The 26,530-nt window shown below is 37.6% G+C and overlaps 1 protein-coding gene across 4 annotated transcripts in view; it reads right to left on the reverse strand.

The window, feature by feature from the left end:
- Positions 1–26,530, reverse strand: part of Enox2 (ecto-NOX disulfide-thiol exchanger 2) — a 331,459-nt gene that overhangs the window by 60,059 nt on the left and 244,870 nt on the right. For all 4 annotated transcript variants that reach the window (XM_042682456.1, XM_042682454.1, XM_042682455.1 and 1 more), the window contains 3 exons: positions 25,708–25,842; positions 10,017–10,172; positions 515–721 (listed from right to left, as the gene is read on the reverse strand). In XM_042682456.1, coding sequence (XP_042538390.1) covers positions 515–721; positions 10,017–10,172; positions 25,708–25,804 — 460 coding nt within the window. In that variant the 5' untranslated portion in view covers positions 25,805–25,842. The remainder of the gene's footprint in view (positions 1–514; positions 722–10,016; positions 10,173–25,707; positions 25,843–26,530) is intronic.

The following is a 26,530-nucleotide window of genomic DNA, read 5'->3' on the forward strand; positions in this document are numbered from 1 at the left end:
ATGTTAGAAGGAAGAAGAGTGCTTTGGGAGTGCTCAGGAAGGGGTGCTTAAATCAACCTGGGGTAGAGGACACAGACAAATCAGAGAAAGGTTTCCAGGGGAGGTCACAGTCTGTATTAAGGTGTAAAGATGTGTGTGTGTGTGGTAGGTGGGAGTGAGAAAGGTAATTCCAGTCAGAGAAAAAGGCATAAAACACCATGGTACATTCTGGGAATAAGAACTGTTTAGTGTGTTTGGGACATGTCATGTGTAATAATTGTAAGATGACACTGAGAGGTAGAACAGAGAGTCAGGTCCTTTAAATGCCACAGGTAAACACTGTGGAATTACCCTATACTCAGCTGGAGGATACTGCGGGCTTTAGAGGATGGCGGAAAGCAACACATATTTTCCATCTCTTAAGGCAAAAGGGGATGACATTATACTTATATCATAGCTGCTACAGATGCAAATACTTGAATCTCCAGTCTGTGCATTGTTCTTGTGGGCACAATCCTCATATCTAATCACCTACCAGACAGATAAAGGGCTTTATCCACCATGTACTCTTCAGCAAAGCGAATGTGACAGAAGTTCTTTTTGCTCTTTCGAATAGCAATGATCTCTCCACACTGTTCAAATACTTCCACAATGATCTGCTCTGTCCCATTTTCAGGCAGGCCACCCACAAATACTGTTTTGCATCCTGGTGGTCTTTCTCTGGTAGCAGGAGGTGGAAGATCTAAGTTTAAGGACAAAAATATTTCAAATTAAAATGATTGCTGGATACAGACCTTCACAGAACCAACAATTTCTGAGAGACTGTCACATGCCCAAAAAACTTTGGCCTTCATGACACTTATCTCTGCCATAGCAAACTGATTACATAAGCCTGAAAGTCATTTTATTCAATGGTTTGGTGATGATGTCTAGAAGATAAAGACCCAGGCCTGTGTGCCTGTCCTATTCAGAGTTCTTTAGCTTTGTTCCTTTTCTTTGCTGTAATAAGACAGCTATGTCAAATTTGCAGTCGCTATTAAGAAGACAGGAGCACTCAGAATCAGAGTTCTTGAGAAAAGGTTTGTTTAATTCATATGATACTTACTTTATTCCCTCTGAATATGTATTGGAAGAACTAAGAATGGGACTAATTTGACAGGGATTGGGTCAATGTTTATAAAAGTATTTACAGTTGTCAGAATGATTTGGTTAAACATATCAAAGTACACAGTATCCTTTCTATACTTTTAGGTACTATTTTATTTTATTTATTTATTTTTGGGTCCGGTTGTGGGGCCTGAACTCTGGGCCTGGGCGCTGTCCCTCAGCTCTTCAGCTCAAGGCTAGTGCTCTACCACTTGAGCCACAGCGCCACTTCCGGCTGTTTTTCCTGCTTATGTGGTGCTGAGGAATCGAACCCAGGGCCTCATGCATGCAAGGCAAGCGCTCTACCACTGAGCCACCTTCCCAGCCCCTAGGTACTATTTTAAATGTAAGTGATCCCTGGAGAAGTGTGGTCCAAAGCCCATTTTGCAGCTTTTAGAAAGAAGGATGAAAGACAGAAGAGAAGTCTTATCTGAGAAATCATTAACTAAAGTGAGATAAATTCAGCCACAGAGAGTCAATAAAAATCAAATTAAAATAAACCTTCTACTCACTCATTTGATATGTAAAGCCTGTTGTATCTGTTGGATCCTTGTTACTATTTATATGTATCCAAGCATTTTCTAAGCAAAATCTTATGGTTCATAGTCCAACAGAACAAAGGATGTGGTTGTTCATGTTTTTTTTTTTCCTAGTTTTGGTTTTGTATCTTCAAGGATTTATTTTGTGTAATCCATTCTTACCATTCAGCTCTTAACAACAATTGTCCCAGTTCAAGATTTGGAGAGTTCAACCAAACAGTGATTACAGCTCACATGCAAAAATAAATGAGTCTTGCTCACAGATTAGGCCAAAGCCTCCACCTGACTCTGATCCAAGTTGGCAAGCCACTGATTTGGGACCTTCTTTGGTATCAGCATCTGCAGCTTTCTCATCTTGCTGTTGCTGTCTATCTTATTGTTGTGGTTAGGAATAATTAGTCTCTCATGATGCCTCTTTTCTCTCTATTCAGCAAATAAAGGGGGTAATAGATTTAGAGACCTTAATAGACCTTGTGAATTTTTAAATCTGTAATTTGAAAGGAACACTATAACAATATTTTGTTTCAAATAAGAATTTTAGTGGGAAAGATAAAATAATCTAGTGAGTAGAAATCTGAAATATCTTGGTCATGGGCACTGAGTGAAGTTGTAGCTTTAACCCAAAGGGGAACTATGAGGTATAGTATCACTTGAGGTACATGCTTTTAAGTTTTGAAGAATTGGAAAGAATTCTAGCTATCACTTCCAGTTATTCTTAAATCTGGTAGCACATTAGAATTAACTTAAGGTCTAGGCCCCACCCTCAGTGAGTCTGATTCAATCAGTGCATTCTGTATATTAGGTTTAAAAATTGTTTCTAAGGTTTACAGGCAGTTCTAATATGTAGCTAGAATTGAAAAGCACTTAGTCTAAGTCTGACATTATAGAGGAAAAGCTTTGTTTCATTGAAGGGCACCACATTAGAAAGGAAAGAATATAAACTTGTAGCAAAATCTGGTTTTAAATCTTCATTACCCAATACCTGTATGATCTTGGAAAAATTATATACCCTCTGAAAACTTTTTTGTTATCATTAAAACAATGATATTATTCCATATTGCATAACAGTTTTTATAGGACAATTAATATTATAATTGTAAGGTCTATATTGCAAATGGTACAATGCTAGATCCTTGGTAGAGCCCCAATAAACAGTAGTCATTACAGGGTTATTATTTATGTATTATTAAATCCAGATCTTCTAATTCTAAAACCCTAATAAATGTCACTAAGACTTGGACTTCTGAAGTCTCAGCTCCTTTGTTTTATTCAGATCTTTAGACAAGGCTGGGATTAGGAGGGAATCACAAGTAGTAAGAGAGGAATATACATGTATGAAGACATATGTGGCTTTGATCATGACCATATATACATACCAGCTGGTGTATATACAGGTAAAGAATTTTCAAGAGCATTTGTATAGAAGTATATTGTCAAATCAGAGGCTTTTAGAATAAAGTCCAATTTAAAAATAAAATGTTCTTCTGACAACATTTATGTGTGTGTGTGTGTGTGTGTGTGTGTGTGTGTGTGTGTGTGTGTGTGTGTGTCCTGGGGCTTGAACTCAGGACCCTGTGCTGTTCTAGAGTTTCTTTTTTTTTGCTCAAGGCACTCTACCACTTGAGCCACAACTTAAGAGTCTCATTGATTTTCCTTGCTTGGAATTGTGATCCCAAGACCTCAGCCTCCTGAGGAGCTACTATTACTGGTGTGAGCCACCAGTGACTGGCTTTGATAGTTACATTTGAAAAGAATACTTGTGAGCCAGGACCTGGTGGCTCATGCCTACAATGTTAGCTATTCAAGAGGATGAGATCTGAAGACATAAGTTTGAGGCCACTTTGGGCAGAAAAGTCTCTGTGATTTCATCTTCAGTTAACCAGAAAAACTGGGTTGGCAATGTGACTCAAAAGGTACAGTTCTAGCCATGAATAAAAAAAGTTAAGCAAGAGTGTGAGGCCTTGAGCCCAAGCCTTTGTATAAGTAAAAAAATAATGACAATTTTCTTGGAAAGCAAAAAAAATGATCAAAGTATCATCTTTTCATATTATTTGACTTTATTTGGGTCTACTTTTAGGCCCACTGAAAGATTAAGGAATGGGGAGTGACATATAGTGACATGTAACTATGGCAGTTACATTTAGGAGTTTAAAAATCTGTGATGAATGCATCACCCCTTTGTGATGCTGAGAGTCTTCTGTGGCAACTGTAAAGAGGCATAAAATCCACTAAGAGCAATGTCAAAAGAGTTAAGGCTTTACTTGGGCAAATGTAAAAAGCCTCTTTGGCAACATTTGCAAAGATTTGGTGTGCTACCAAGCAAGGCAATGGGTTGTAACGTTTTCTTTAATAATTAATTGCTCAATGCACTTTCTTGTCTGTGCCTGATTTTCTAATTCCATAGATACAGTTATCAGGGCACAGCAATAATAAACCCACAGGAGAGTAAATTCAAACTTCCATCTAGTTATCAGGTAACATGCTTAGCCCTATAGGGAATGCCTCAATCACCATTCAGGATGGCAACCAAGAAAACTTTACCATGAAAGACTCAAGATAACTGGGAATATAGCTAGGTGTAGTGGCTCATGTTTTGTAGGCTTAGCTATTCAGGAAGTGGAGATTCGGACGATTTAGTTTCAAGGCTAGTCTAGGCAAACTTTCACAGAACCCCACCTCCACTGATAAAAGCTGTATGTGGTGGTATGCACCTGTCATCCTAGCTATGCAGGAAGCATAAATGGGCAACATATTTGAGAAAAAAAAAGCAAAAAGAGCAAGAAAAGCAATACAGAGTACTTGCCTAGCAAGTACAAAGCCTTGAATTCAAACCCCAGTATTGCCAAAAAAAGAGGGATAACTAATCTGTGGTGATGAAAAAGGAATAGCTTCCAGCCATTCTAATTACTATCATTTTGCAGAGCTGTGTTGGTATAATCACTATTAGGATCAGAGACATTACTGATCTTTGAAAAGAGAGGGAAGGAGCAGCACAGAGATCACTGTTAGTCAGCTGATTACCTAGAATTAATACAATGTAAAGTCTCTGAGCTCATTTATTAGACAGCCCATGTTTGAAGCCCCCTAGAAAATCAGCAGGGGTCAGATGCATTTTAATGTAATCTAAACTGACTGAAAGTCATCAGAAGGCTGGAAAATTCTTATTAATACTCAATTTACCAATTTCTCAATTTTTTAAAAAATAAAATCAGCCCTGAGAGCCAAAATGAGGTCCATCTATTTTTGTATGCCAAAAATAGAAAAAAATCCTTTTCTAGCTTCATGCATTTTCCCATATGCATACATATAGATAGAAGATGATATTCCATCATTTATTCTCCAATCACTGTTATTTCCAACTGACTCAAAATGTAAACTCTCCACACAGGAGGTGTAGCAGCTAAATAGAGAAATTATGGCAAAAATTAACCTCACTGGAAAGATGGTACTGGCCTCTTCTCTCATCATAATTAAATATTAATTGGGAGTTCAGTAAATCTTTGATAGTTACTCTGTGAAAAAAAATAAAGCTTTCTTTATCATACCTCAAAACCTGGAAATTAGACAATGTTGCTTCCAAGACAAAGAAGTATTCACTCACTATTTATCTTTAGGAGACTGGTACTAGTCTGATTCATGCCAGTATGGTTCAGTTCTGCCTAATCTAAATCAGATTGGATGTGTGTGTGTGTGTGTGTGTGTGTGTGTGTGTGTGTGTGTGTGTGTGTGTGTGTGTGTGGCTATCATCGCAATATAGCTTCTTAGCTAAAAGATTTGATGAGATTATTAAAGGTATGAATGCAGATAAGTCTAAGAATTGAGCTGTGACTCCAATTATTAGAAGTCAGGAAGAGTAGGAAGTTATGAAAAGGACACTGGAAAGGAACCACCAGCGGGTTGAAAGTAAAACCTATAATATGGAGTCCTGGAAGTCAAGTGAAGGACCCAGAAACACAAGAAATCAAAGAGAGGTTGGATAAATGGGATTGCATGAAATTGCAGAGCTTCTGCATGACAAAGGACATAGCTAGCAAGATCAATAGAAAGCCCACGGATTGGGAGAAGATCTTCACTAGCCATACAACAGACAAGGGTCTCATATCTAAAATATACCTGGAATTTAAAAAATTAAATCCCCCCAAAACAAATCTTCAAAGAAACAACTGCCCAATAAATAAGTGGGCTAAAGACTTAAAGAGAAACTTCTCTGAAGAGGAAAGAAGGATGGCCAATAGACACATGAAAAAATGTTCAACCTCTCTAGCCATAAAAGAAATGCAAATCAAAACAACATTGAAATACCACCTCACCCCAGTTAGAATGGCTATATAATCAAGAACTCTAATAACAACAGATGCTGGAGGGGATGTGGACAGAAGGGAACCTTACTGCATTGTTGGTGGGAGTGTAAACTTGTTCAACCACTTTGGAAAGCAGTATGGAGGTTCCTCAAAAGGCGCCACAGCAATCCCACTTTTGAGCATTTACCCAAATGATCACAAACAAGACCATACTAAAGCTACCAACACAACTATGTTTATTGCAGCATTATTTATCATAGCTAAGCTATGGAACCAACCCAGATGCCCCTCAGTAGATGAATGGATCAAGAAAATGTGGTATATATACACGATGGAATTCTATGCCTCCATCAGAAAGAATGACATTGCCCCATTTGTTAGGAAATGGAAAGACTTGGAATAAATATTAAGTGAAGTAAGCCAGGCCCAAAGAAATATAGGTCCCATGCTTTCCCTTATTTGCAATAACTAGTCTATATCTAAGACTAGCAGAAAATGTCAGATAAGATGATGTTAGGGAAATGAACCCCAAGATAAGTATTCAAATGATTTTTTTCCTTTCATGCAACTGTTTCTAACATATTTACAAGATGATTTTTATGTTGCTTTGTATGTCCCTCCCCCATGATATAACCCATGCTTTCACTGTGTTTGATGTTGGTATAATTTGTGGAGGGGAATGGAAAAAAACAAATCGTTTAACTAGGGATACAGGTGGATGCATTGCAACAATGAGATGCACAAGTCGTTACGTCGAAAAACGAACTTTACAACTTTGCTGGGGGGAGGGAAGGATCGGGTCGGGGGAGGGGAGAGTATGGGAAGGGATGGGATGGGGAAATAAAGAGGAGGCAACAATGCTTGATAAGAAATGTACTCATTATCTTGCCAATGTAATTGTCACTCCTTTGTACGGTATTCTCACAACAAAAAAATAAATTAAAAAAAATAGTGTTCAGTTGTGTCATGGACTGTCATTAGGTTAATTTGAAACAGAATTGGAAACTGACCACTGGATTAAGCATTATTAAGATCAAGATCATTAATGTTTTTAAATAAATGACACATTGATAAAGACACAGGAGAGAAAGCATTTAAAGAAGGTTATTTAAGATAGAAGAAGAAAAGAACTAGAAATAACTATCTAGTCTTCTGTGACAAAGAAGTGTATAGAAATGAAAATACTTGTTTCTTTTTTGAAAGTTTGAAATGCTGGGATTCCCCAGGTGTGGTATTTGTTTTTCTTTCTTATTGATTTGTGTATGTCTCTGGATGGTCTCAGTCATTCTTATTCTTTCAAATGACTTAAAGTTTCAAAAAGATAAAGGGAGCCCGGTGTGTAATCCTAGCTACTCAGGGGGCTGAGATCTGAGGACCACGGTTCAAAGCCAGTGAGATTTATCTCCAATTAACTACTCAGGAAAAGCCAAACGTGGTCTTGTGGTTCAAGTGGTAGAGTGCTAGCCTTGAGCACAGAGAGGCTAAAGGACAAGAGCCCAGGCCTTGAGTTCAAGCCCCCGGACCAGCAAAAAAAAAAAAAAAAAGATAAAGGGGTTAATAGTAGTAAATATATTTGAGTCGGATGATAAGGACTAATAAGCATTCATGTGATTTAACAGCTATTTATGTGAAAATGATTCATCACTGAATTAAGTTCAGCATCGTCCAAACATAAATATTCCAGAAGAAGGTACACTTGGAATTAGGCTGGAGGGAGGTATAAAGAATAAGGTCAGGAAGTACTTGAGCCCAACTAAAGGGTAAATAGGTATGTGCAAGTAGAAACGATAGTTTGGGAACAATTACATGAAGTAGAGCCATAAAAGGTTTTTTGAGGTCAGGAGATGGACTATGAATTTGTGAGAAAATAAGAGCCTCTGAACAATTTCATGGTTCTGTATATATGTGTTTAAATGCCATGTCAGGTGGGACAGAGGGGAATCAACTGACAGCAAAGATAGTTTGTAATGAAGCAACAAGAGGAGCAGACTGGATGGAGAACAAGAACTGTAAGAAGTCTCTGAATGATAGGACCTTACTGATGAGAGTAACTTTGGAGTCAAGTGCAAGAGAATATGGCAGAGACTAGGCCTTATTAGGCATTGTTGGTGTCTGGGGAAGGGAAAGATTTAGGCACCCTGTTCTACTTGTCTTACTGGGCCCTTCCTATCTTGCCTTCACAAAGACAAGTCTTGGAAGTATTCATAAAAGTGGCACTTTTTTTCATGCTTTCAGCAAAGAGCTAAGGGAGATGCCTCAGTTAGGGATTTCTCCATCCAATTAATCTGAGCACCCTTGTAACAGTTCTAAAAGCAAATAGAACATTAGTCTTTTTTAAGCTTTGTCAGGAGTATTATTTTTTAATTCAATTCCAAAGCCAGTTCCTTCCCAGAAGCCACCCATTTACTGGCACTAATTGCTCTGTCAGCATTCTTATTAAAAAGATGAAGAACTAAAGAACTGAGCTGTGAGGGTACAATGTTTCCCTTTTACTCTGTAGCCATTTAAATTCCAAACTGAGAAGGCATGCCTGCATGTAGAAACAGAGAACAACAAAAATACATATTTGAGAGATTTTAGCCTATTTCTTTGACTATATTATAGTCTATGAAGTTACAACCACTTTAGGCCATGTATTTTGACATGCATTCAAAATCTGCTTAACAATACATCTATGTATCACAGTTATAAACAAGGTATCTGTTCTATACTTTGGAAATCTGAAAATGGAACATCCTAAGAGTCATCTATTTCACCCAGCATAGACATTACAAGTTAGCAGATATCCTGTTAGCTTAGACTTAGCAATGAAAGTCAAGTAAAGGCTGATTATGAAATACATGAAGGATTAAATCCATAGGATTTTACCTTTTCATAAAAAGCAAGTTTTTAACATTGGCAATGCCTATATTCATGGCATTTTACATGAAAAATATACTATCAGGGATGTACATCTTTCCCTAATCCAAAAGCAATACACTGGAAGAAAGGGGATAAAACTTGGAATAAGAGACAAGAATGTGATGGCATTACTCATCAAATGTACACACTAAACACAAATCTAGAAATGGCCATTTGAGAGGTCAAATAAAGCCTAAAATAGACATCTTTTCCTCTATTGCCAAACTCTTCTCCTGATATGCACATTCTTCTCCCAGAACATTACTCTGAGATGCTGGTCTTTTTGGTTTCCTAATGGTCTGCAAGGATGTACCTTGTGTAAAATCCAGTTCCCAAACAAGAAGGAACGAAGGTCATTTTTTCACTAGGAAGAATGGCTAGAGGATATGACCACTCAACGTTGATTATTATGTAAAAAGCATGGATGGGCTTTGGATCATGTTCATGAGTAGCTTTTGCTCATTTGGAATATATAAAATCTCAAGTGGATCTGGAAAAACTTTGAGTTAATTATATGGTTGGCACATTTTAACTGAAGCATGGCCACTTAATCTATACAGATATTTGAAAGTGACTTTAAGGAAAAGCTTATGTTTTACTAAGAAGACAGATCCCGAGATCATTTTGCACATGAGCTGTAATGACTGAATGGCTACCAGTAGTTTGGCTTAGTCTCTCAACATTCCTTTTCACCTTTCCAATAAGTCAAACTGCACCTCTCTGTATAATGCCACAGGTACGCATGAGTAGTTGGAGTGATTTATAACTAGTTGGTAGTCATAGAGGGTGCTTGGCATCAAATGTATATTCTCATGTGCTTCATAAGGGCTCTGTCCACACCAAATCTCTGTCATTACCAGCATGGTGGTCAGTTATGAAAAAGGAAGACTACAAATGATAATGTTGAGCAATTTGTGTCTCATACCTTCAGTACTAATACATTCGAATTCCTTGCCAGACAGTATTACAAACGTATTACTCACTTGTACTGCCACCAGAATATAAAAACTTATTTTTCATTGCATAAAATTCAGCTGTGCCCACTGAGAGGAAGTTTTTTTTTAGGTGAAGCCCTTGGGTATCGTTTTTAAAAAGAAGACTTTCTTTTACACCAAAACATCATGACATGTGGGAAAAAGCAAAACAGTACTTGGGTTGGGAGGGAAGAGTGTGCAGCTTTTGCAGTGTATGATCTCCTTTACTACTGGCATATCTGGTGGGATTGGTGGAGGTACTATTCCCAAACCAGGCATCATTGGAGTTATTGGTGGAATTCCAGTCATCATTCCAAGGGCAGGATCAAAGTCTAAAAAAGGAAAGAACAATATATGATTCCAAGCAAAGTCAAGTGGAAGCAGAATATTATCACACAAGCTTCAAATCAAAGGTCTTTCTAAGACAGAGGCAAAGTATTTTAAAAATAAACATGAAGGTTAGTGTTCCCAAGTCTTAAATATTATATTATAGTTTTGTATTTTCTTTTCAAGTTAGGGCTTTTGTTTTGTTTGACTAGGGCCCATTTAAACATCTACATTTCCTTTTGTTATTTATTGTCTTTCATAACTTAACTATGCTTTTAAGTGATTTTAACTTCACGAGTTTCTAACACATCTCTTGCTCCATTCTCACACGGTTTCTTGCTTTCTTCTGTATACTTTCTGTTTTTACAATAGAGCATGGCGTTAAGACAGAATAAGACTGCCACAATTGTGGCAATCCAGGAGACTTGGGTTCACATTCCATCATTTGCCTAGCAATATGAACCTCCATTTTCTCAGCTATGAAACAGGCTTCATACTTCTTACCCTTACAAGGAACTGTGAGGAGTAAATAAAATGATAAATGTTCTGTGCTTAGCACAGTGCACAGTACAGAACAAGCTCAATAAATAATTTCTCGCTGTAACTTTGTTCATGTTGCTTTTCCTCCCTGGAATGATTAGAGCTTTACAGAATTTTCCCCATAGTTCAAGACCTAACGTAAACCTCACTTTCCTTGAAGAAGCCTTTGTAGATAATTCTGGTTCATTCTTAATTGGCATTTAAAACCTCTTCTACACCTGTTGCTATGGAATTTTATTTTATTTTATACTGACTTTTGTTGATTCAGGGATTCTTCTAGGAAGTGTAGATACCTAAACAAATTGAGGAGAGGTTCATCTATGCACACAAATTGATTCACTCCAAATTGGTATCAACAGCATTCTGGTGGCACAATTTCATGTGATACCATGAAAGAAATAGCACTTCAGCAAGCTGGAGTGATTTGCTTGCCAGACCATTCCTCTGGAAGTAAGACTTTGGGAAGATTCTACAGGCCTGAGTCCTAAAGCTTCTTGGAGCTCTAGTTGATTCCATGTATGGGGGAGAGGATTGGAGAGTGTTCCAAAGGGAATGAATGGGAACTGGGGCTCATAGGGATCTGATCTGAGGCTGGAACTCGTCACTCAGATATCACTGACCTCCCAGCACACTAGAGAGGAACTTGAGTTTTTTTATTGTAAAGGTGATGGACAGAGGGTTTACACTTACATAAGTCAGGGATTGAGTACATTTCTTCTGAACAGTGTTACCCCTTCCGTATTTCCTCCCAGTATTTTCCTTCTTCCTCCCAAGTTTTAAATTCATTTCCAACACAGTGTCTAGTGATTATCAGTGCTGAATTGGCTCACCCTTTGTCTCACCATTTCTGTGCTTCTCCTTCCCCTCCCCAAATCAGAAAAACTTACATACAACACAAAGGGTACAGAAATCAAATATGGTGACAAAAGGGAAAAAAAGGCTAGGAAGCTGGCTCATGGCAGAGTGCTTGCTTTGCATGCCTGAGGCCCTGGGTTTGATTCCTCAGCACCACATAAGCAAAAAGAAAAAAACCGGAAGTGGCGCTGTAGCTCAAGTGGTAGAGCGCTAGCCTTGAACTGAAGAGCTGAGCAACAGCGCCCAGGCCCAGAGTTCAGGCCCCATGACCAGATCCCACCCCCCAAAAAAGGGGAAAAAATAGAAAAGAAAAAAAGAATTACAAAAAGTAAATTTAAAAAAACATTTGTTTCCAGTTCTTGAAGTTCATTTCCATAAGAACCATTTTATATGATCATTTGCACATAGCTGTTGAGCCTTTGTGATCCTCTCCTAAGAATATCCTCCTTGGGTGTCACTGTGTGAATGTTTAGAGTCCTGTTTTATGTATCATGCCCAAGTTTAATTTTTTGCCTTTTACTTTTAGGTTTACTTATAGATTTATAGGCACATTCTAATTATTACAAATGAGGGAAACCTATGTTTCTTTGGGTCTTACTTTGCTTAATATAATTTTTTCCAAGTCTTTCCATTTCTTATGAATGGAGCAACGCTATTCTCTCTGGAGAGCACTACCACTGAGCCACAACTGCGTCCCTTAAGAAATTTTAAGAAAGGTACTTCTTGTGGTCCAAAAGCAAGCAAGACTTTCCCTAGATTCTGGATCGCCAATCTAATGACTGCCTGCTAGGCCAGTGTTCAGAACTCTAGGGGGGTTGGAAAATATAGAGATAGTCTTTCTAAAGCATGGGACCCCACTGAGACATGGGCCCTGGGCAGGGAACTCATTTGCTTGAGTCTAATGGTAATACTGATTTCACTGCCTAATTTTGATTCTATATAAAAATACAAATTCTTTGAGAGAAAGGAGTGAACTTTACTTCATTTTTCCTAGCTCTTCTACCTGTTCTCACTATAGAATCCCACACAGTATACTATAAACAAAGAAAGTTTTTAAAAAAATAATCAGTTCTAGTAACAAAGGGGCTGTTACATTAGCTGTGGCAAGTTATGCTTCCAAAGACTTCACCATGCTTACCACACAGGTCAGAGGGGCAATGCTGGTAAAGATATTCTCAAGGTTTTCTTGCAAATCCTTGTTGGTGCTCTAAAATACTAGAGGAGGTACAACTAAACAGCAGGAAGAATCTACCCAGAGAAGTAGAACTTCAGGTTTAACATGTTCAGTAAAGGGGAGTCCTGTGCCTGGGTCATAGATGGATAAACAGGTGAAACGTGCATCTCCCCATTGGAAACCCAGCCAAAGTAAGGTAAGGCATCCTTCTTACTGTTATATGCATTTCATCTTGAGATGCCCAAACATGACCTTTTCTCCTGTGGCTCACATTATCTCTACTCTCTACCCACCACTTATGTGACCTTGAGGAACGTTTCTTTAATATTTCTGCATTTCTTTTTTGATAAAAGTTGGGGTAAGTAATGACATTCAACTCAGTTGGTGAGAGGATAGAGCAGATATGGAAACCTCTGTCATGATAGGCAAATTTCCTTCCATTCAAAATGTACAAACACACACTGATGAATTCACTGATTCTGGCATTCACAATCACATTCTACAAACATTTGTGACAAGCCTCCTATGAGTCAAGCCCAAGGGAGGGAGCGAGGGGGGTGACTAGGTTTCGGGTTGAGGAGAAATACCTTTCTACGCTCCAGAACAAAAGCATTCTGGTTTACAGTGCCATTTGAGTCTTTGCAAATTTGAATTTTTTGTGTGCAGATTTTGGAGAAATTCTGAACATTATCTCACCCATTTTACAAACTAGTAATTTTTCTAAGGAAAAGATCAGAATTAAGATTGTCTGTCAACTAAACAATCCCATCTATTTTCCCCTCCTACTGAAATGTTTGTCTTCCTTTTATTGTTCTGCCCAGATCCTTATTGCTATTCATATAGCTCTGTCACTCACAACTCTACCTTACCACAGATTACAGAAACATCACTTCATTAAACAAGTTCTGCCACTTCCACTGAGAAGGAAATGTCTATCTCCATGTACCATCTACTAATAAATGGATACAAACAAAAAACAAATATATAGGATAAATATAACTCCTGACTGATGTAATCACCACTCTGCCGTTTGGTATGATTACATTAATATTTTATAAATCTGTTTAAAAGAGAGTCTATTCATAGCATATGGTTAAAGACACAGTAGATAAACTTTCTTTTTCCTTTAGTTCAATACACCAAGAGTTCTACGAGTTACACTCTTCTGAAAAGCTTGCTAGATGGTAGGTGGTACATGACATTTCAAAGACTCCAATCACATTGTTTCTTTTGTTTATTTTTAATCATTAAGATTCAGAATGGACTTGAATTTCCAGTGCCAACAAAGGGGAAAAAAGCATTTGAAACCATGGGTCTTATGTAACTATGGTAGAGCCTGAAAAATCAAAGTCCAAACTTCAAATAAACTGGAAATAGAGCACAAGAGAAATTCTTGCCCTTTTCCTGGCCTCTGGCCTGACTGGAGTACTGCAAACAAGTACATGCTATTGCCACTTATATTAGGAATTCACACTTCTAAAGGAGATTTGAAATTATATAAAAGAGTTGTGGAAAAGGCCTCAAAAGTCCTTTTCACCATAGATACTTTAAGGGGGGCTTTATTTTCATTTTCTCCTTCCATCCTTTTTAAAAATTTTTAATTATTATTTTTTTGTGCCAGTCCTGAGGTTTTAACTCAGGGCCATGGTGCTGTCCTTGTTATTATTATTATTATTATTATTTGCTAAAGGCTAGGACTCTACCTCTTAAAGCCATAGCTTCACTTTCAGCTTTTTGGTGATTATCTGAGGAGAAAGAGTCTTATGGATTTCCTATCTGGTCTCGCTTCAAAAGCAATCTTCAGATCTCAGTAGCTAGGATCACAGGCATGAGCTACTAGCAAGCACCTGGATCCATTCTTTTTCTTATTTTATTATATATTTTATTATCTTTAAGTAGTTGTACAAAGGAGTTAGCCTTCAACAAATCAATTTATGAATACAATACATCTTGGTCTATGTCAACCCTTTGATCATTCTCTACCATCCCTTCTAATTCAACCTTTCCCCACAATTTTCTTAATTTCATAGGCTATGAATTGAATATTATGAATGCATGCTCCCCTCTTCCTCTCTTTTTTGTTTGTTGGCTGTGGGGCTTGAACTCAGGGCCCTGGTGCTGTCCCTGAGCAATTTTGCTCAAGGTTAGAGCTCTAACACTTTGAGTTACAGATCCACTTCCAGTTTTCTGGTAGTTAACTGGAGATAAGAGTCTCACAGGGACTTTTCTGCCTGGGCTGGCTTTGAACTGGGATTTTCAGAATTCAGCCTACTGAGTAAATAGGATTATAGAGGTGAGCCACCAGCACCTGGTCTCTCTTCCTCTCTTCATTCATCTACCCTGTTCCTTTCTTTCCCACTCACCATTCAAGTACCAGCTTCATGATATTCATTTTGAGGGATCATGAGTTAGTTTTGCTCAGGAATTACAGTTTGAATTCTTCCCTGCAAATACCATACTTTGGTAATACTTTTGAGCACACGTGCATAAGACCCCATATATTTACTTGTACATTTATAAACTAATTCTAGCTTTCTCGCTTTTTTTCAGTTTCCTTTCCCCATAGCTTTCATGACTCTCGGTGTGGCCATTGCTAAGGTATTGGTTTGTATGCCCTCTGTGACTCATGCACTTCTCAAAATCCCAGGCTATTGTAAATGCTTCAAATTCTGTGCTTTAGTTGAGCTAGCTTGTTCCTCAAGATCGTAGCTCTACCACGTAATTTCCAGTAATATTTCTGTATAGCCTTATACTTTCCTGCTACCTAGCAACTTATCCTCTATCTTCTGTCTACATCTGAGTCAAAGGGTTGCAGTAGAGACAAACATCATTTCTGTGTTACTACCTGTCATGCAAATTTCCATTCACTCAATATTTCCATGCCAATGGTTTTGTGCCAGGTATTGGGGTTAAAGGAATGAATGACAAAATTCTTGACCTCATACTGTAATTTGGAAATAGAAGCAGTTAAAATGTTGTCAAAACAGTTAAAATGCTGTCAAAATTGTGAACTATTATCACTACTCTAAATATTTATCAAATGATTGCACAGTAGCTAGGCATTGTGCATTTTATATGCTCTTATTCCAGTAGATCTATGAATTACACGATATTGTTATCCTTTGTTTTATAGTTAAGGAATCTGGAGCCCAGACGGGTTTAGTTACTTGATCAAGTTCACACAGCCAATAAAAGGCTGAACTAAGATTCAGCTCTAGCTGATCTAATTCTAATTTTCTTAACCAAAGCATGACTCTTAACATAGTATGACAACTGTTTTAATAGACTGCTTTAATGGACTGATTTAGTTATAGGTACAAAATGAAGCATATATGTTTAACAATTATGGCATCAGAGCAACAAATGCTTTGTGGTGAGTTACTTTAAATTCACTTTAAATCTACATGGGCTCTAGAATTGCTTTGACCAATAGAACTTGATAGAGGGGATGCTATGTCCTTTTTCAGGTCCAAGAATTGAGAGGCAGTTTCTACTTTTTGCCTCTGACAATGTATTTGATGGGAGCTTTGACTTGTCATATAAAACATCTGACTCCTATGCTAAAGAGACTATGTGGAGAGGGTCTGGGAGTAAATGGAAAAGAAGGGATCTAGCTGAATACAGTTTTTTAAAAATCTGTCTCTACTGAGGAATACAAGTAGAGTCTTTGGCTATTCTGTCTAGCTTGCCACTCAGGTATCCCAGCTTATATACATGGGAGAAGGATCTGTCTATCTGAATCCTACCAAATTCTGTTTTGAGAACTCTTGAAGTAGAATAAACTGATTGTGTTTTAACTTGCTAAATTTTCAAGTAATTTTTTAAAGAAATAGATATGGAAAGCTGGGCACTGGTGGCTTATACCTGTAATCCTAGGTATTCAGGATGCTGGATTCTGAGGATCATAGTTTGAATACAGCCCAGACAGAAAAGTTCATGACACTCATTTCCAATTAACCACCACAGAGCCAGAAGTGGGGGTATGGCTCTAATGATGAGTACTAGGCTACACAGCACAGCCTACTAAACTGCTATTACTGGCACTGGCACACACAAGACACACAGACACACAGATACACAGACACACATACACATACAAAATATATATGGAAAATATCATGAATGGCTGGAATGGATGTGAACAATATGTTAACAATTAATTATTTTGTATGCTGGTCCTGGGGCCTAACCTTCTTTTTGCTCAAGGTTAGTGCTCTATCACTTGAACCACAGATGCACTTCTGGCTTTTTTTTCTTGGTAGTTTAGTGAGGGAAAAACAAAATGCTGAAACAAGGACACAGGATGACCCATCCCAACAGTGATACTGATAAGACACTATGTTGGAAATGAACTTTACAACTTTGGGGCGGGGGGAGTAGAAGAGGGGGAATGGAAGGGATATTAGGAGAAAAACAAAGGAGGGGGTAGCAATGTTCGACAAAAAATGTACTCATTACCTTATCATTACCTTACTCATGTAACTGTAACCCCTCTGTACAGCATCTTTACAATAAAATAAAAATTACAAAAAAGTCTCACAGACTTTCCTGCTAGGGCTAGCTTTAAACCGTGATCCTCAGATCTCAGCCTCCTGAATAACAATTAATTTTTTTTGGGGGGGGGGCCCAGTCGTGGGCCTGAACTCTGGGCCTGGGCATTATCCCTCAGGTCTTCACCTCAAGACTAGCACTCTACCACTTGAGCCACAGTGCCACTTCTGGCTTTTTTTTCTGCTTATATGGTGCTGAGGAATCCAGGGCCTCATGCATGCAAGGCAATCGCTCTACCACTGAGCCACCTTCCCAGCCCTAACAATTTTTAAAGAGGAAAAATACTAAGCATCGAACTAGATTGACCAAGATTTTTTTCAGCTTATTGAATAGGGCTATGGGATCTTGTAGGACCCCACAGGCACTGTCTTAAGCAATTGTTGGCTTTGTGGAAGGGCTAATTGGAAGAAAGCCAATGACTGACACTCTACTAGGAGTGCTACATTTATGATTGTCTACAAACCCTAGAACCCTTTCAGGACTCCCATTTTTGATGTTTGACAGTGCCATTAAGTATGCTCATTTTATGATTCAATCTTTGGTTTCTCTTGTCAGGGCAGTTCATAGTAGCTTTTGTCCTGTGAAATGCAACCTCCAAGTCCATGATATTAAATATTTATTAATTAAATACTTATAATTTCCAGCTTTACTTATCTATGTATTTATCATCTATCAGCTTAATTAATCTTCACAAAAGTCCTAAGAGATGGACAATATTGTTATTACCTATTTTACACATGAGGAAACTGAAGCCCAGGCACACACTTTGAAGCTCTTACTAACCATGCTCCTAACCATTAGTCTATACTAGGCTTTATAAAGCCCACGTGTCATAAGAAAACAAAACATGCCCTTGGTCAGATTAAACTTCATATTCACTTACTCATTTCTGAAGTGGGTCTGTAAATATTCCTGTCTATGAAGCTGCTTAACACGGGCTGATTATTTTTTACACCTAAAATATCCTACTACAGTATTTAATATATATTGGCACCATGTTAGGTAACTTGGAGTTTTCTTTTTAAAATCCAATAACTTTGCCTATGGGGAAATTGGAATTATGGCAAGGAATCAAATGGAGAATTAGACATAGTGGAATATGACTATAAGATTGGCACTCAGGAGGATGAAGCTGAGGTAGAGGGAGTCTGAGTTCAAGGCCAGCCTAGTCTACATAACAAGACTTTGTCTCAAAAAAGAAAACAGACAAAACAAAATAAAACATATGAACTATAAGAATCAAAGGTGGTATTTGATACATTTACTAACCTGTCTTCATTTTTTATAATTGCTGGTTCTGTTTGACTGGAATTCCCTTTATATCCTCAGAAAAGCTATGCTTAACATGTACAGTGATTTCTTCCTACCTATGTCCTCCTAGCTACAGTTTTAATTCTGTGTGTATGTATGTGTGTGTATGTGTATGTGTGTGAGAAAGAGATAGTGAGGGAGAGATGGAAAGACATGAGAAAGACAGTCTTTCTATGTAGCCAAGGCTGGCTTCAAACTCATGATCCTCCTTCCTTAGTCTCCAAAGTGCTAGGATTACAGGCATATACCACCATACCTTTTTATCTCATCATTTAGATGTTCCCAAGAAATTTTGAGTCTTAAGGAGTAGTTTGTCCTCACAGTAATACCACTTAAATTAAATCCACAGATTATTCTAAAATAAGTGTCCTGAATAGAATCTAATTATGTATGCACAATTAAGCGATTTTATAGAAAATTATGATTCTAATTCAGCTACACACTTCTGCAACATTGTTGTTATTTCTTCAGTGTTTCTACTGAAAAAATTAAGCATTATGCCTGAGTATTGAGAAATTTTAACCCATTTCAATCCTTCTTGCTTTGTCTCTACACAGATCCTCTGAAAGACTTTTCAGGCAGTCAAATTGTAGAGAGACCTCAAATTTTTAAATATAGCCTGGTTGAGCTGCGAAATGGCCTTAAACCCTCTTGCAAGCCCACATTTCCAAAAATTTCCCCAATGACTCTGAAATATTTCTATCTTTCCTGCTTCCCTAAAAGATTATTTAAATACTTGTTTCAGCCCATTTGGAAAGTAGACTAAGGAAGGCCTAGATCATGTGCAATGGAAAACAAAGCAACAAATTGAGTTTGGGTTGGTTATGCAGCATATTTCAGTTCACAGAGGCCCTTTGCAGTGTGTCTTCACCTTGTCTTATGTTAATAAGAACAGAAGTCAGGTAGAGAGGTAAATTAACATTCAGATGTGTAGTTTGTAAAATCCCATCCACTTTTTAAAGTTGGAAAACACCTGTGACCAGACAACTACAGCAAAAAAAAAGGAAGGGACTGATTAATTATATGATTTGCTTTTCCATGAAGAGAAATATATAACCAGTTCTTGAGGAAAGAGAAACTTTCATGGCCCAGAATTTTGTGAGTATGTGATAGCCTAGTTCTGAAAGAAAATTTTCTGAGAGTTTAATGTACAGGGAATGGCAGTAAGAAAAATAGTTGAGTAATATCAAAAGTCCAAACATTGGTGTATAGCCTCAGTCAATATTCCTTTCCCTACCCTACTGAAGAATGTACAAATTCAAAATACAATGAATTTGTCATAAAACTAAATTTGCTTGACTGAAAGGCCTTCCCTTTATTCTGAGATTATAGACTTCACACATTTATTTTATTTTAAAATGCTTGGTTTCATGTACTGCACAAACAATAGTTTGATTTCCTTTTTATTTTACCCTCACACATCTTTTATTGGCAAATGGAAAAATTTTATTCATCTCTAAAATCCAGAAATCAGAAATCATGAACATAATGTCATCATTAATATTTCTCCAAAGGTATCCACAGTAGACCTGGATGAAGGTTGAGGGCTTACATTAGAAATTAAATGTTCTCACAAGGCAGGGCACAGTATAAATGAATAGAAAGGAGTAGGGCAAAGAAGGGCTAGAAAGATAGATAATTTTAAGGTTTTTTTCCTTAAGGCTACTGCTCTATCACTTGAGTCACAGCTCCATCTTTGGCTTGTTGGTAGTTAATAGGAGATTAGTGTCTCATGGACTTTCCGTCGTAGGCTAGCTTTGAGCCTTGATTCTTAGATCTCAGTTTCTTGAGTAGCTAGGATTACAGGTGTGAGCCACTGGTGCCAGGCTCCCCCTTTATTACTTTTTTAAGGAATACAAATAAAAGAACAAATGAACAAAATGGATAGGAAGTCTTTGAGCTTTTGTCATTCAACAGACAGCTCATACCTGAGAATATATTTTATTAAGTAGAAAATATGGGGTTGTATTAGAGTCAGTAAGAGGGCAGGAATCTTTATCTTTTTTGTGTACTTCTTTCTTCTCAGGACTTCTCAAAAGTACCTTGCATATAGCAGGCCTCAGTAAATATTTTTTGTATAGATGAATAAATAAGTAAGTAGTCTCACTTAGGTCTTTTCTTAATGGTTTCCATGAAAGCTTTTTTGTTTTTTTTTTTGTCGGTCGTGGGCCTGAACTCTGGGCCTGGGCACTGTCCCTCAGCTCTTCAGCTCAAGGCAAGTGCTCTACCACTTGAGCTACAGTGCCACTTCTGGCTTTTTCTGCTTATGTGGTGCTGAGGAATCGAACTCAGGGCCTCATGCATGCAAGGCAGGCACTCTACCACTGAGCCACCTTCCCAGCACCGCCCCCCCCCACGAAAGCCTTTTAAATAAAATGACTATTACTATCATTGTGTATTTAGTTATTTCAGCTAGATAAGGCCATTGATCTCTTATTTCCCTTATCTTGGAGCTCTTGAAATTCATGTGCTTTTCTAGAGGCTTGAAAGTTAAAAATTTTCTGCATTTATATACACAGACTGTATTAATGGGTGCCTTAATATCTCCTTTGGTAAAGTAGTCCTTGGATGCCTCAGGTTTTTTTTGGGGGGAGGGACTACCTTGATATACCATTTCTACTATGTCAACTACCTTCTGTTCACGCCTGTGTCCTAGTTGGTCTTTTTGAGTCTGATATCTCTGGGCAATGAAAACAACAATAGAAATAGACATACTTGTTCAGAAAGAATGGAAAGTGCAATGTGCTGGCTGGATCTTCACTTTTCCACTGATTTTTTCCTAGCCTCTAACCTATTGAATAGTGCCACTTATATATATTCAGGATAAGTCATTCTCCCCGTTTCTGTTCTGTGTACCAATCCTCTCTGTAGATGAACCTCCAGATATTTAGAGGAGGGCTTAATTAATGTCCTAGGTTTCTCTCAACTCAGTCAAGGTGACAATCAAGATTAATCAACACGTATGTTATTATACATGAACTTGAAACAATAACAATAGCTGAGTTAATTTAGGGATTACGAGGAGCCAGGCATCATTTTAAGACTTTACATATCACCGGGTGTTGGTATCTCATGCATGTAATCCTAGCTACTCAGAAGGCTGAGATCTGAGGATAGCGGTTAAAGCCAGCCCGGGCAGGAAAGTCTGTGAGAGTCTTATCTCCAATAAAGCACTAGAAAACTGGAAGTGGAGCTGTGGCTCAAGTGGTACAGTGTTCACCTTGAGTTGAAGAGCTGAGAGATAGTGCCCAAGCCCTGAGTTCAAGCCCCATGACCGACAAAAAAAAAAGACTTTACATGTATTAACACTTATCTATGTGTTCCAGACTGCATAGACTCAGAGTACTTAAGCCAGATCATATTGTCTAGCCACCTTAGACTATTTTAGTTTTGTTTAAAAACCACACTGCATTGAGCTGTACAAGACTATGCAACAGTTTAGCTTAAATTCTATTGTAATTAAATAATGAAGAAACACTAAATGTAAAATGCATTATATTCTTTAGAAAATAGTAACAGCTGGGTGCTGGTGGCTTATGCCTGCAATTCTAGCTACTCAGGAGGCTGAGATCTGAGGACTGCAGTTTGAAGTCAGCCCAGGTAGGAATGTCTGTGAGACTCTTATCTCTGATAAACTATTAAAAAAAAGCCCGAAGAGGAGCCATGGCTCAAGTAGTAGAGCACTACCCTTGAGCAAAAGAAGCTCAGTGACAATGCATAGGCCCTGTGTTCAAGCTCCAGGGCTGGCACAAGAAAAGAAGAAAAAAAGAAAATAATAGTTAAATAATTATTTACATTTAACATTATTAACCATTAGCAATTATTAAAATGCATTACAAAATTAATAGTTTAAAATATTTTGGAGTTCTTACTCTGTGCCAGGCATTGTGTTAATCATGATTTAATTCTCATATTTCTGGGCCTGGGCGCTGTCCCTCAGCTCTTCAGCTCAAGGCTAGTGCTATACCACTTGAGCCACAGCGCCACTTCCGGCTTTTTTTTCTTTTTGCTTATGTGGTGCTGAAGAATCGAACCCAGGGCCTCATGCATGCAAGGCAAGTGCTCTACCACTGAGCCACCTTCCCAGCCCTGGAGTTAGAAATTCTTGTTCTAATTGCATGAATGAAGAAATCGAGTCTCAGAAGATATATGTCTGTGGACCTGGAGGTCTGGCTGAAGTGGTAATGCACCAATTGTGAGCAAAAAAGCTGAGGGACAGAGAGACAAGGGGCACATGTTTTCTCTCATATGTATAAATTATATCTAAAATATAAACATACATAAAACACAGACGAGGACATATGCAAAATCAAACTGTGTAATATATGGTATATGAAAGGATGGATTTGCCTGGTTTATCTCCTCTAAACAATTAACTGATAGCTTAACCAAATGAATACCAGGAAGCTGAACCATATTTTCTCTAGGTGGTAGGGCATAAGTGGGAGGGAACAAACAGAAAGAGTGATGGTAGTTATAATATTCACTGTACATATGTAAAAATGGAACCAGGTAACATAAGGGAATGGGTATAGTCTGTGATAGATTGGGAGGAACAATGTAAAGGGTGATACTGATCAAGATGCAGTGTTCTCATATATTGACACGCTGAATTGAAGCTCCTTCGTACAACTACTTAAAGATAAAAAGTCTGCTTATATTTACTGGGATTGTGATTATTTTTTTGCACTGATTTTTTATATTTTCCATATCACTAGAATATTTAATGGAGATGTTTTAAAAAATTCATACTAAAATCAATAGGAGAAGGAAGGGAGAACGCAGTCAAGAATTCAGTGTGCAGTGATCCCTCACCTATCGTGGGAGTTACGTTCTAGAGACCCCTGCAGTACATGTAAATCCGCAAAGTAGCAGTGTTATATTTCTTTTATTATATATTTGTATATGTACATATATTAAGGCTTTATAAAACCTTCCTACTCTCCTATAAATCCTTCCTCCTCTCTTATTAACCTTTCCTACACTCTTATAAAAACTTTATATGCTCTTAAACACTTTCTACACTTTTAAACATGCATACTTTTAACAACATATAAAATTCTATATGCATACTGCATATCCTACAAAATTAAGAAAAGCAAGGGAAGAGTTGGGTGGGGAGGGGTGGGAAGGGCTGTTGAAAGGGGTGACATTGATCAATATGAATTGTATTAACAAACTGCTTTGTTAAATGGTGACTCCTTTGTACAACTACTTAAAGACAATTTTAAAAATTCATACTCATTTCTTTAAAAAAGCTAAGCAAGAGCATGAGGTCTTGTGTTCAAGCTCTCCACATCAGTATGTAAAGAAAAGATACACAGCTGGATGCTGAAGGCTTATACTTGTAATCCTAGCTGGCTAAAGATGGAGAGTGAGTTCAGGTAAAATTTGTGAGATCCCTGTCTGAACCAATAGCTCAGTGGGGTAGCATGTACTTGAGATTCAGAGGATTAGGGTTCCAGGTTAGTCTAGGCCAAAAATAAAACTAAGTTTAAAAGACCATATCTCCACAAGGAAATCTGGTCATGGTCACATGTGCCTAATATTCCAGCTATGGAAGGAAGCATACATCAAGGTACATCCAGGGCAGACTGGTTGAAAGCAGTACAATGTCTACCTAGCAACTGAGGAGCTCTGATTTCAAATCCCAGTATCACTTCTTTCAAAAGAGATATATAATTTCCCAAGGTCAAATGATGAAAGGAACATTCTTATAATCCAGGCAGATTAAATCCAGAGATCTTAAGCACAATGCAGTACTGATTCTTATGGTCAATGACTACTGACTGGCCTCACTAGTCATTTAAAACTATTTCCATCCTTAGGCCATTCATTCTAGACTTCAAAAAATCTCTGGATGTTCATTCCAGTTATGGTGGTCTAACAGAGAAGAATGTGGTCTAGCCAACTACAGCCCCTGGTATAAATTATAGTATGATATAATAGCTCTTTGCCTTTGCTACATGTACATTTATTTCTCCACCCATTTATCCTTTACATACCTTTTCTCTTCATGTTTAGCCACTTTTATACTTGTTTCCTGTTCAATATAACATCATAATATCTCTTAATATTATTAATATTTCTGTTGCCTCAATCTACCTTAACCCTCATCACAATGAGAATAATTTAAAATGTAGGCTGGAATTGTGCAATGAGTGAAGGACAGGGGAAGGATTAATGAACTATATGAGCAAAATGGCACAACAAAGTGAAATCATTATAGATCTCTTTCTCCAGATGAATTTGCCTGTGAATCATCTTGAGGACTTCGTGAAAATTCAGCTTCTATTTCAGTAGGTCAGAACTGTGAGGCGGCATTCTAAATAATTCCCGGATTATTCAGAGCCCACTTGGAGGAACAAGATTCTAGATTGGCATGGTTTTGTGTTTTTAAGTAGGATGACAATTAAGTAAATCTGGGGAGATTAATGTTCAGGCTGTTTTAAAAAGCTACCATAAGCTCCCTGAGAGGACAATTCCCTAATGCTTTCACGAACTTGTGGTAATGGATAATTAGCTCTGACTGGCCAGGAAGCTCTTTTTGTGTGTCTAAATCAAACCCTGTAGATATTATGATTTTTTTTTCTTCTGACTTTATTTTTAGTGATGATGGAGTTAGTCCAAAAGGTCCATTCTTTTATGGGTTGCTTTGCTTTTATACTTGTAAATAATGTTATTCAATGTTAAAAATAGATTTTGGATTGGTGCCCTTACCATCTTCTTTCCTCCCCATGGGGAATATCAGATTTGGGGAATGTCTATGTCAGTTCTCTTTCCATGTTCATGTTTATTTGTCTGTGTTAAGAAATCTATCAAATTAAGCAAGCTTTGTAATTCTTGCCAAAATTCTGTTGTCTTTTATTTCAATGAACTATTTAAACATTCAATCACCCTAGATCCATCCAAAGCTTTTCCAAAGTGCTATTATAAGTGTACTAGTAAAGACTAGCCACCCAGTCTATAAAGCTCATATTACAAAAATGCACACTCTAGGCAGAATCTGGTAAATGTCAACTTCAAAATAAGTTGTGTCATACTGTTATATTTATTACCACATAGTCAATCAAAAAGAAGCACTTATGAGATGATTAAAAATAACATACCAGGTAAAATTGGTTGTCCAGCAATTCCCAGCGGTGCCATTCCAAGATTATTCATTGCTGTGGCCCATGCAGTTGGATCAGACATAGGTAGCGCCATTGCAGTGGAATCTACATTCAGAGTTCTACTATTATCAGCTGAAAAGAAATCACAGGCCCAAAAATTTGTTGTGTGCCGTTTCTAGTATCTACTTTGCTTATCATTGTAAACTCTGGTAAACTCTACAGAAATGGTCAATGGACAAGTGATGGATAAAATCTCAATGGTTTCCTACAAAGATTAAAACAATACAGCTTGAGGTAGAAGAAATAATGAACTTTGAAAACAATTTACCAGATAATATTTTAGTGTGTTTCTTTCCTTCTGGTCATCCTTTCAATTCTTCTCTCCCCTTTTTAAACAGATATATAGAGAACAGAAGTTCATGATGGTTAAAAAGTTTCCTATTCTTCTGTCAACTAGTATATGATTACTTTGGCAGTTTTTAGCTTAACTACTCATACATGCAAACCAAGAAAATACATCATAGAGCTTCTATAGTTGGCAACAACATTTGAAAATTATACTTCTGGTACAATTTCATATCTTCAGGCAGTAGCATTGGAAAGAGTTGATCATAAAATCAGCAGACATAAAATTTGCTAATTGGTATTAGTGTTTAAGGGCTTATAGGAAAATCAGTGGAAAAAAAGATTAGAAGCAGGGTGACAGAGGCTCACACCTGTCATCTTAGCTACTCAGGAAGCTGATATCCAGAATCCTGTAGTTCAAAGTCTGCCTGGGCAGAAAACCCCAATAGACTAAATCTCCAAAATAACTAGTAAA

Source organism: Dipodomys spectabilis, unplaced genomic scaffold (genome assembly GCF_019054845.1).
Source record: "Dipodomys spectabilis isolate Male_0828 unplaced genomic scaffold, ASM1905484v1 ptg000071l, whole genome shotgun sequence".
Classification (NCBI taxonomy): Eukaryota; Metazoa; Chordata; class Mammalia; order Rodentia; family Heteromyidae; genus Dipodomys; species Dipodomys spectabilis.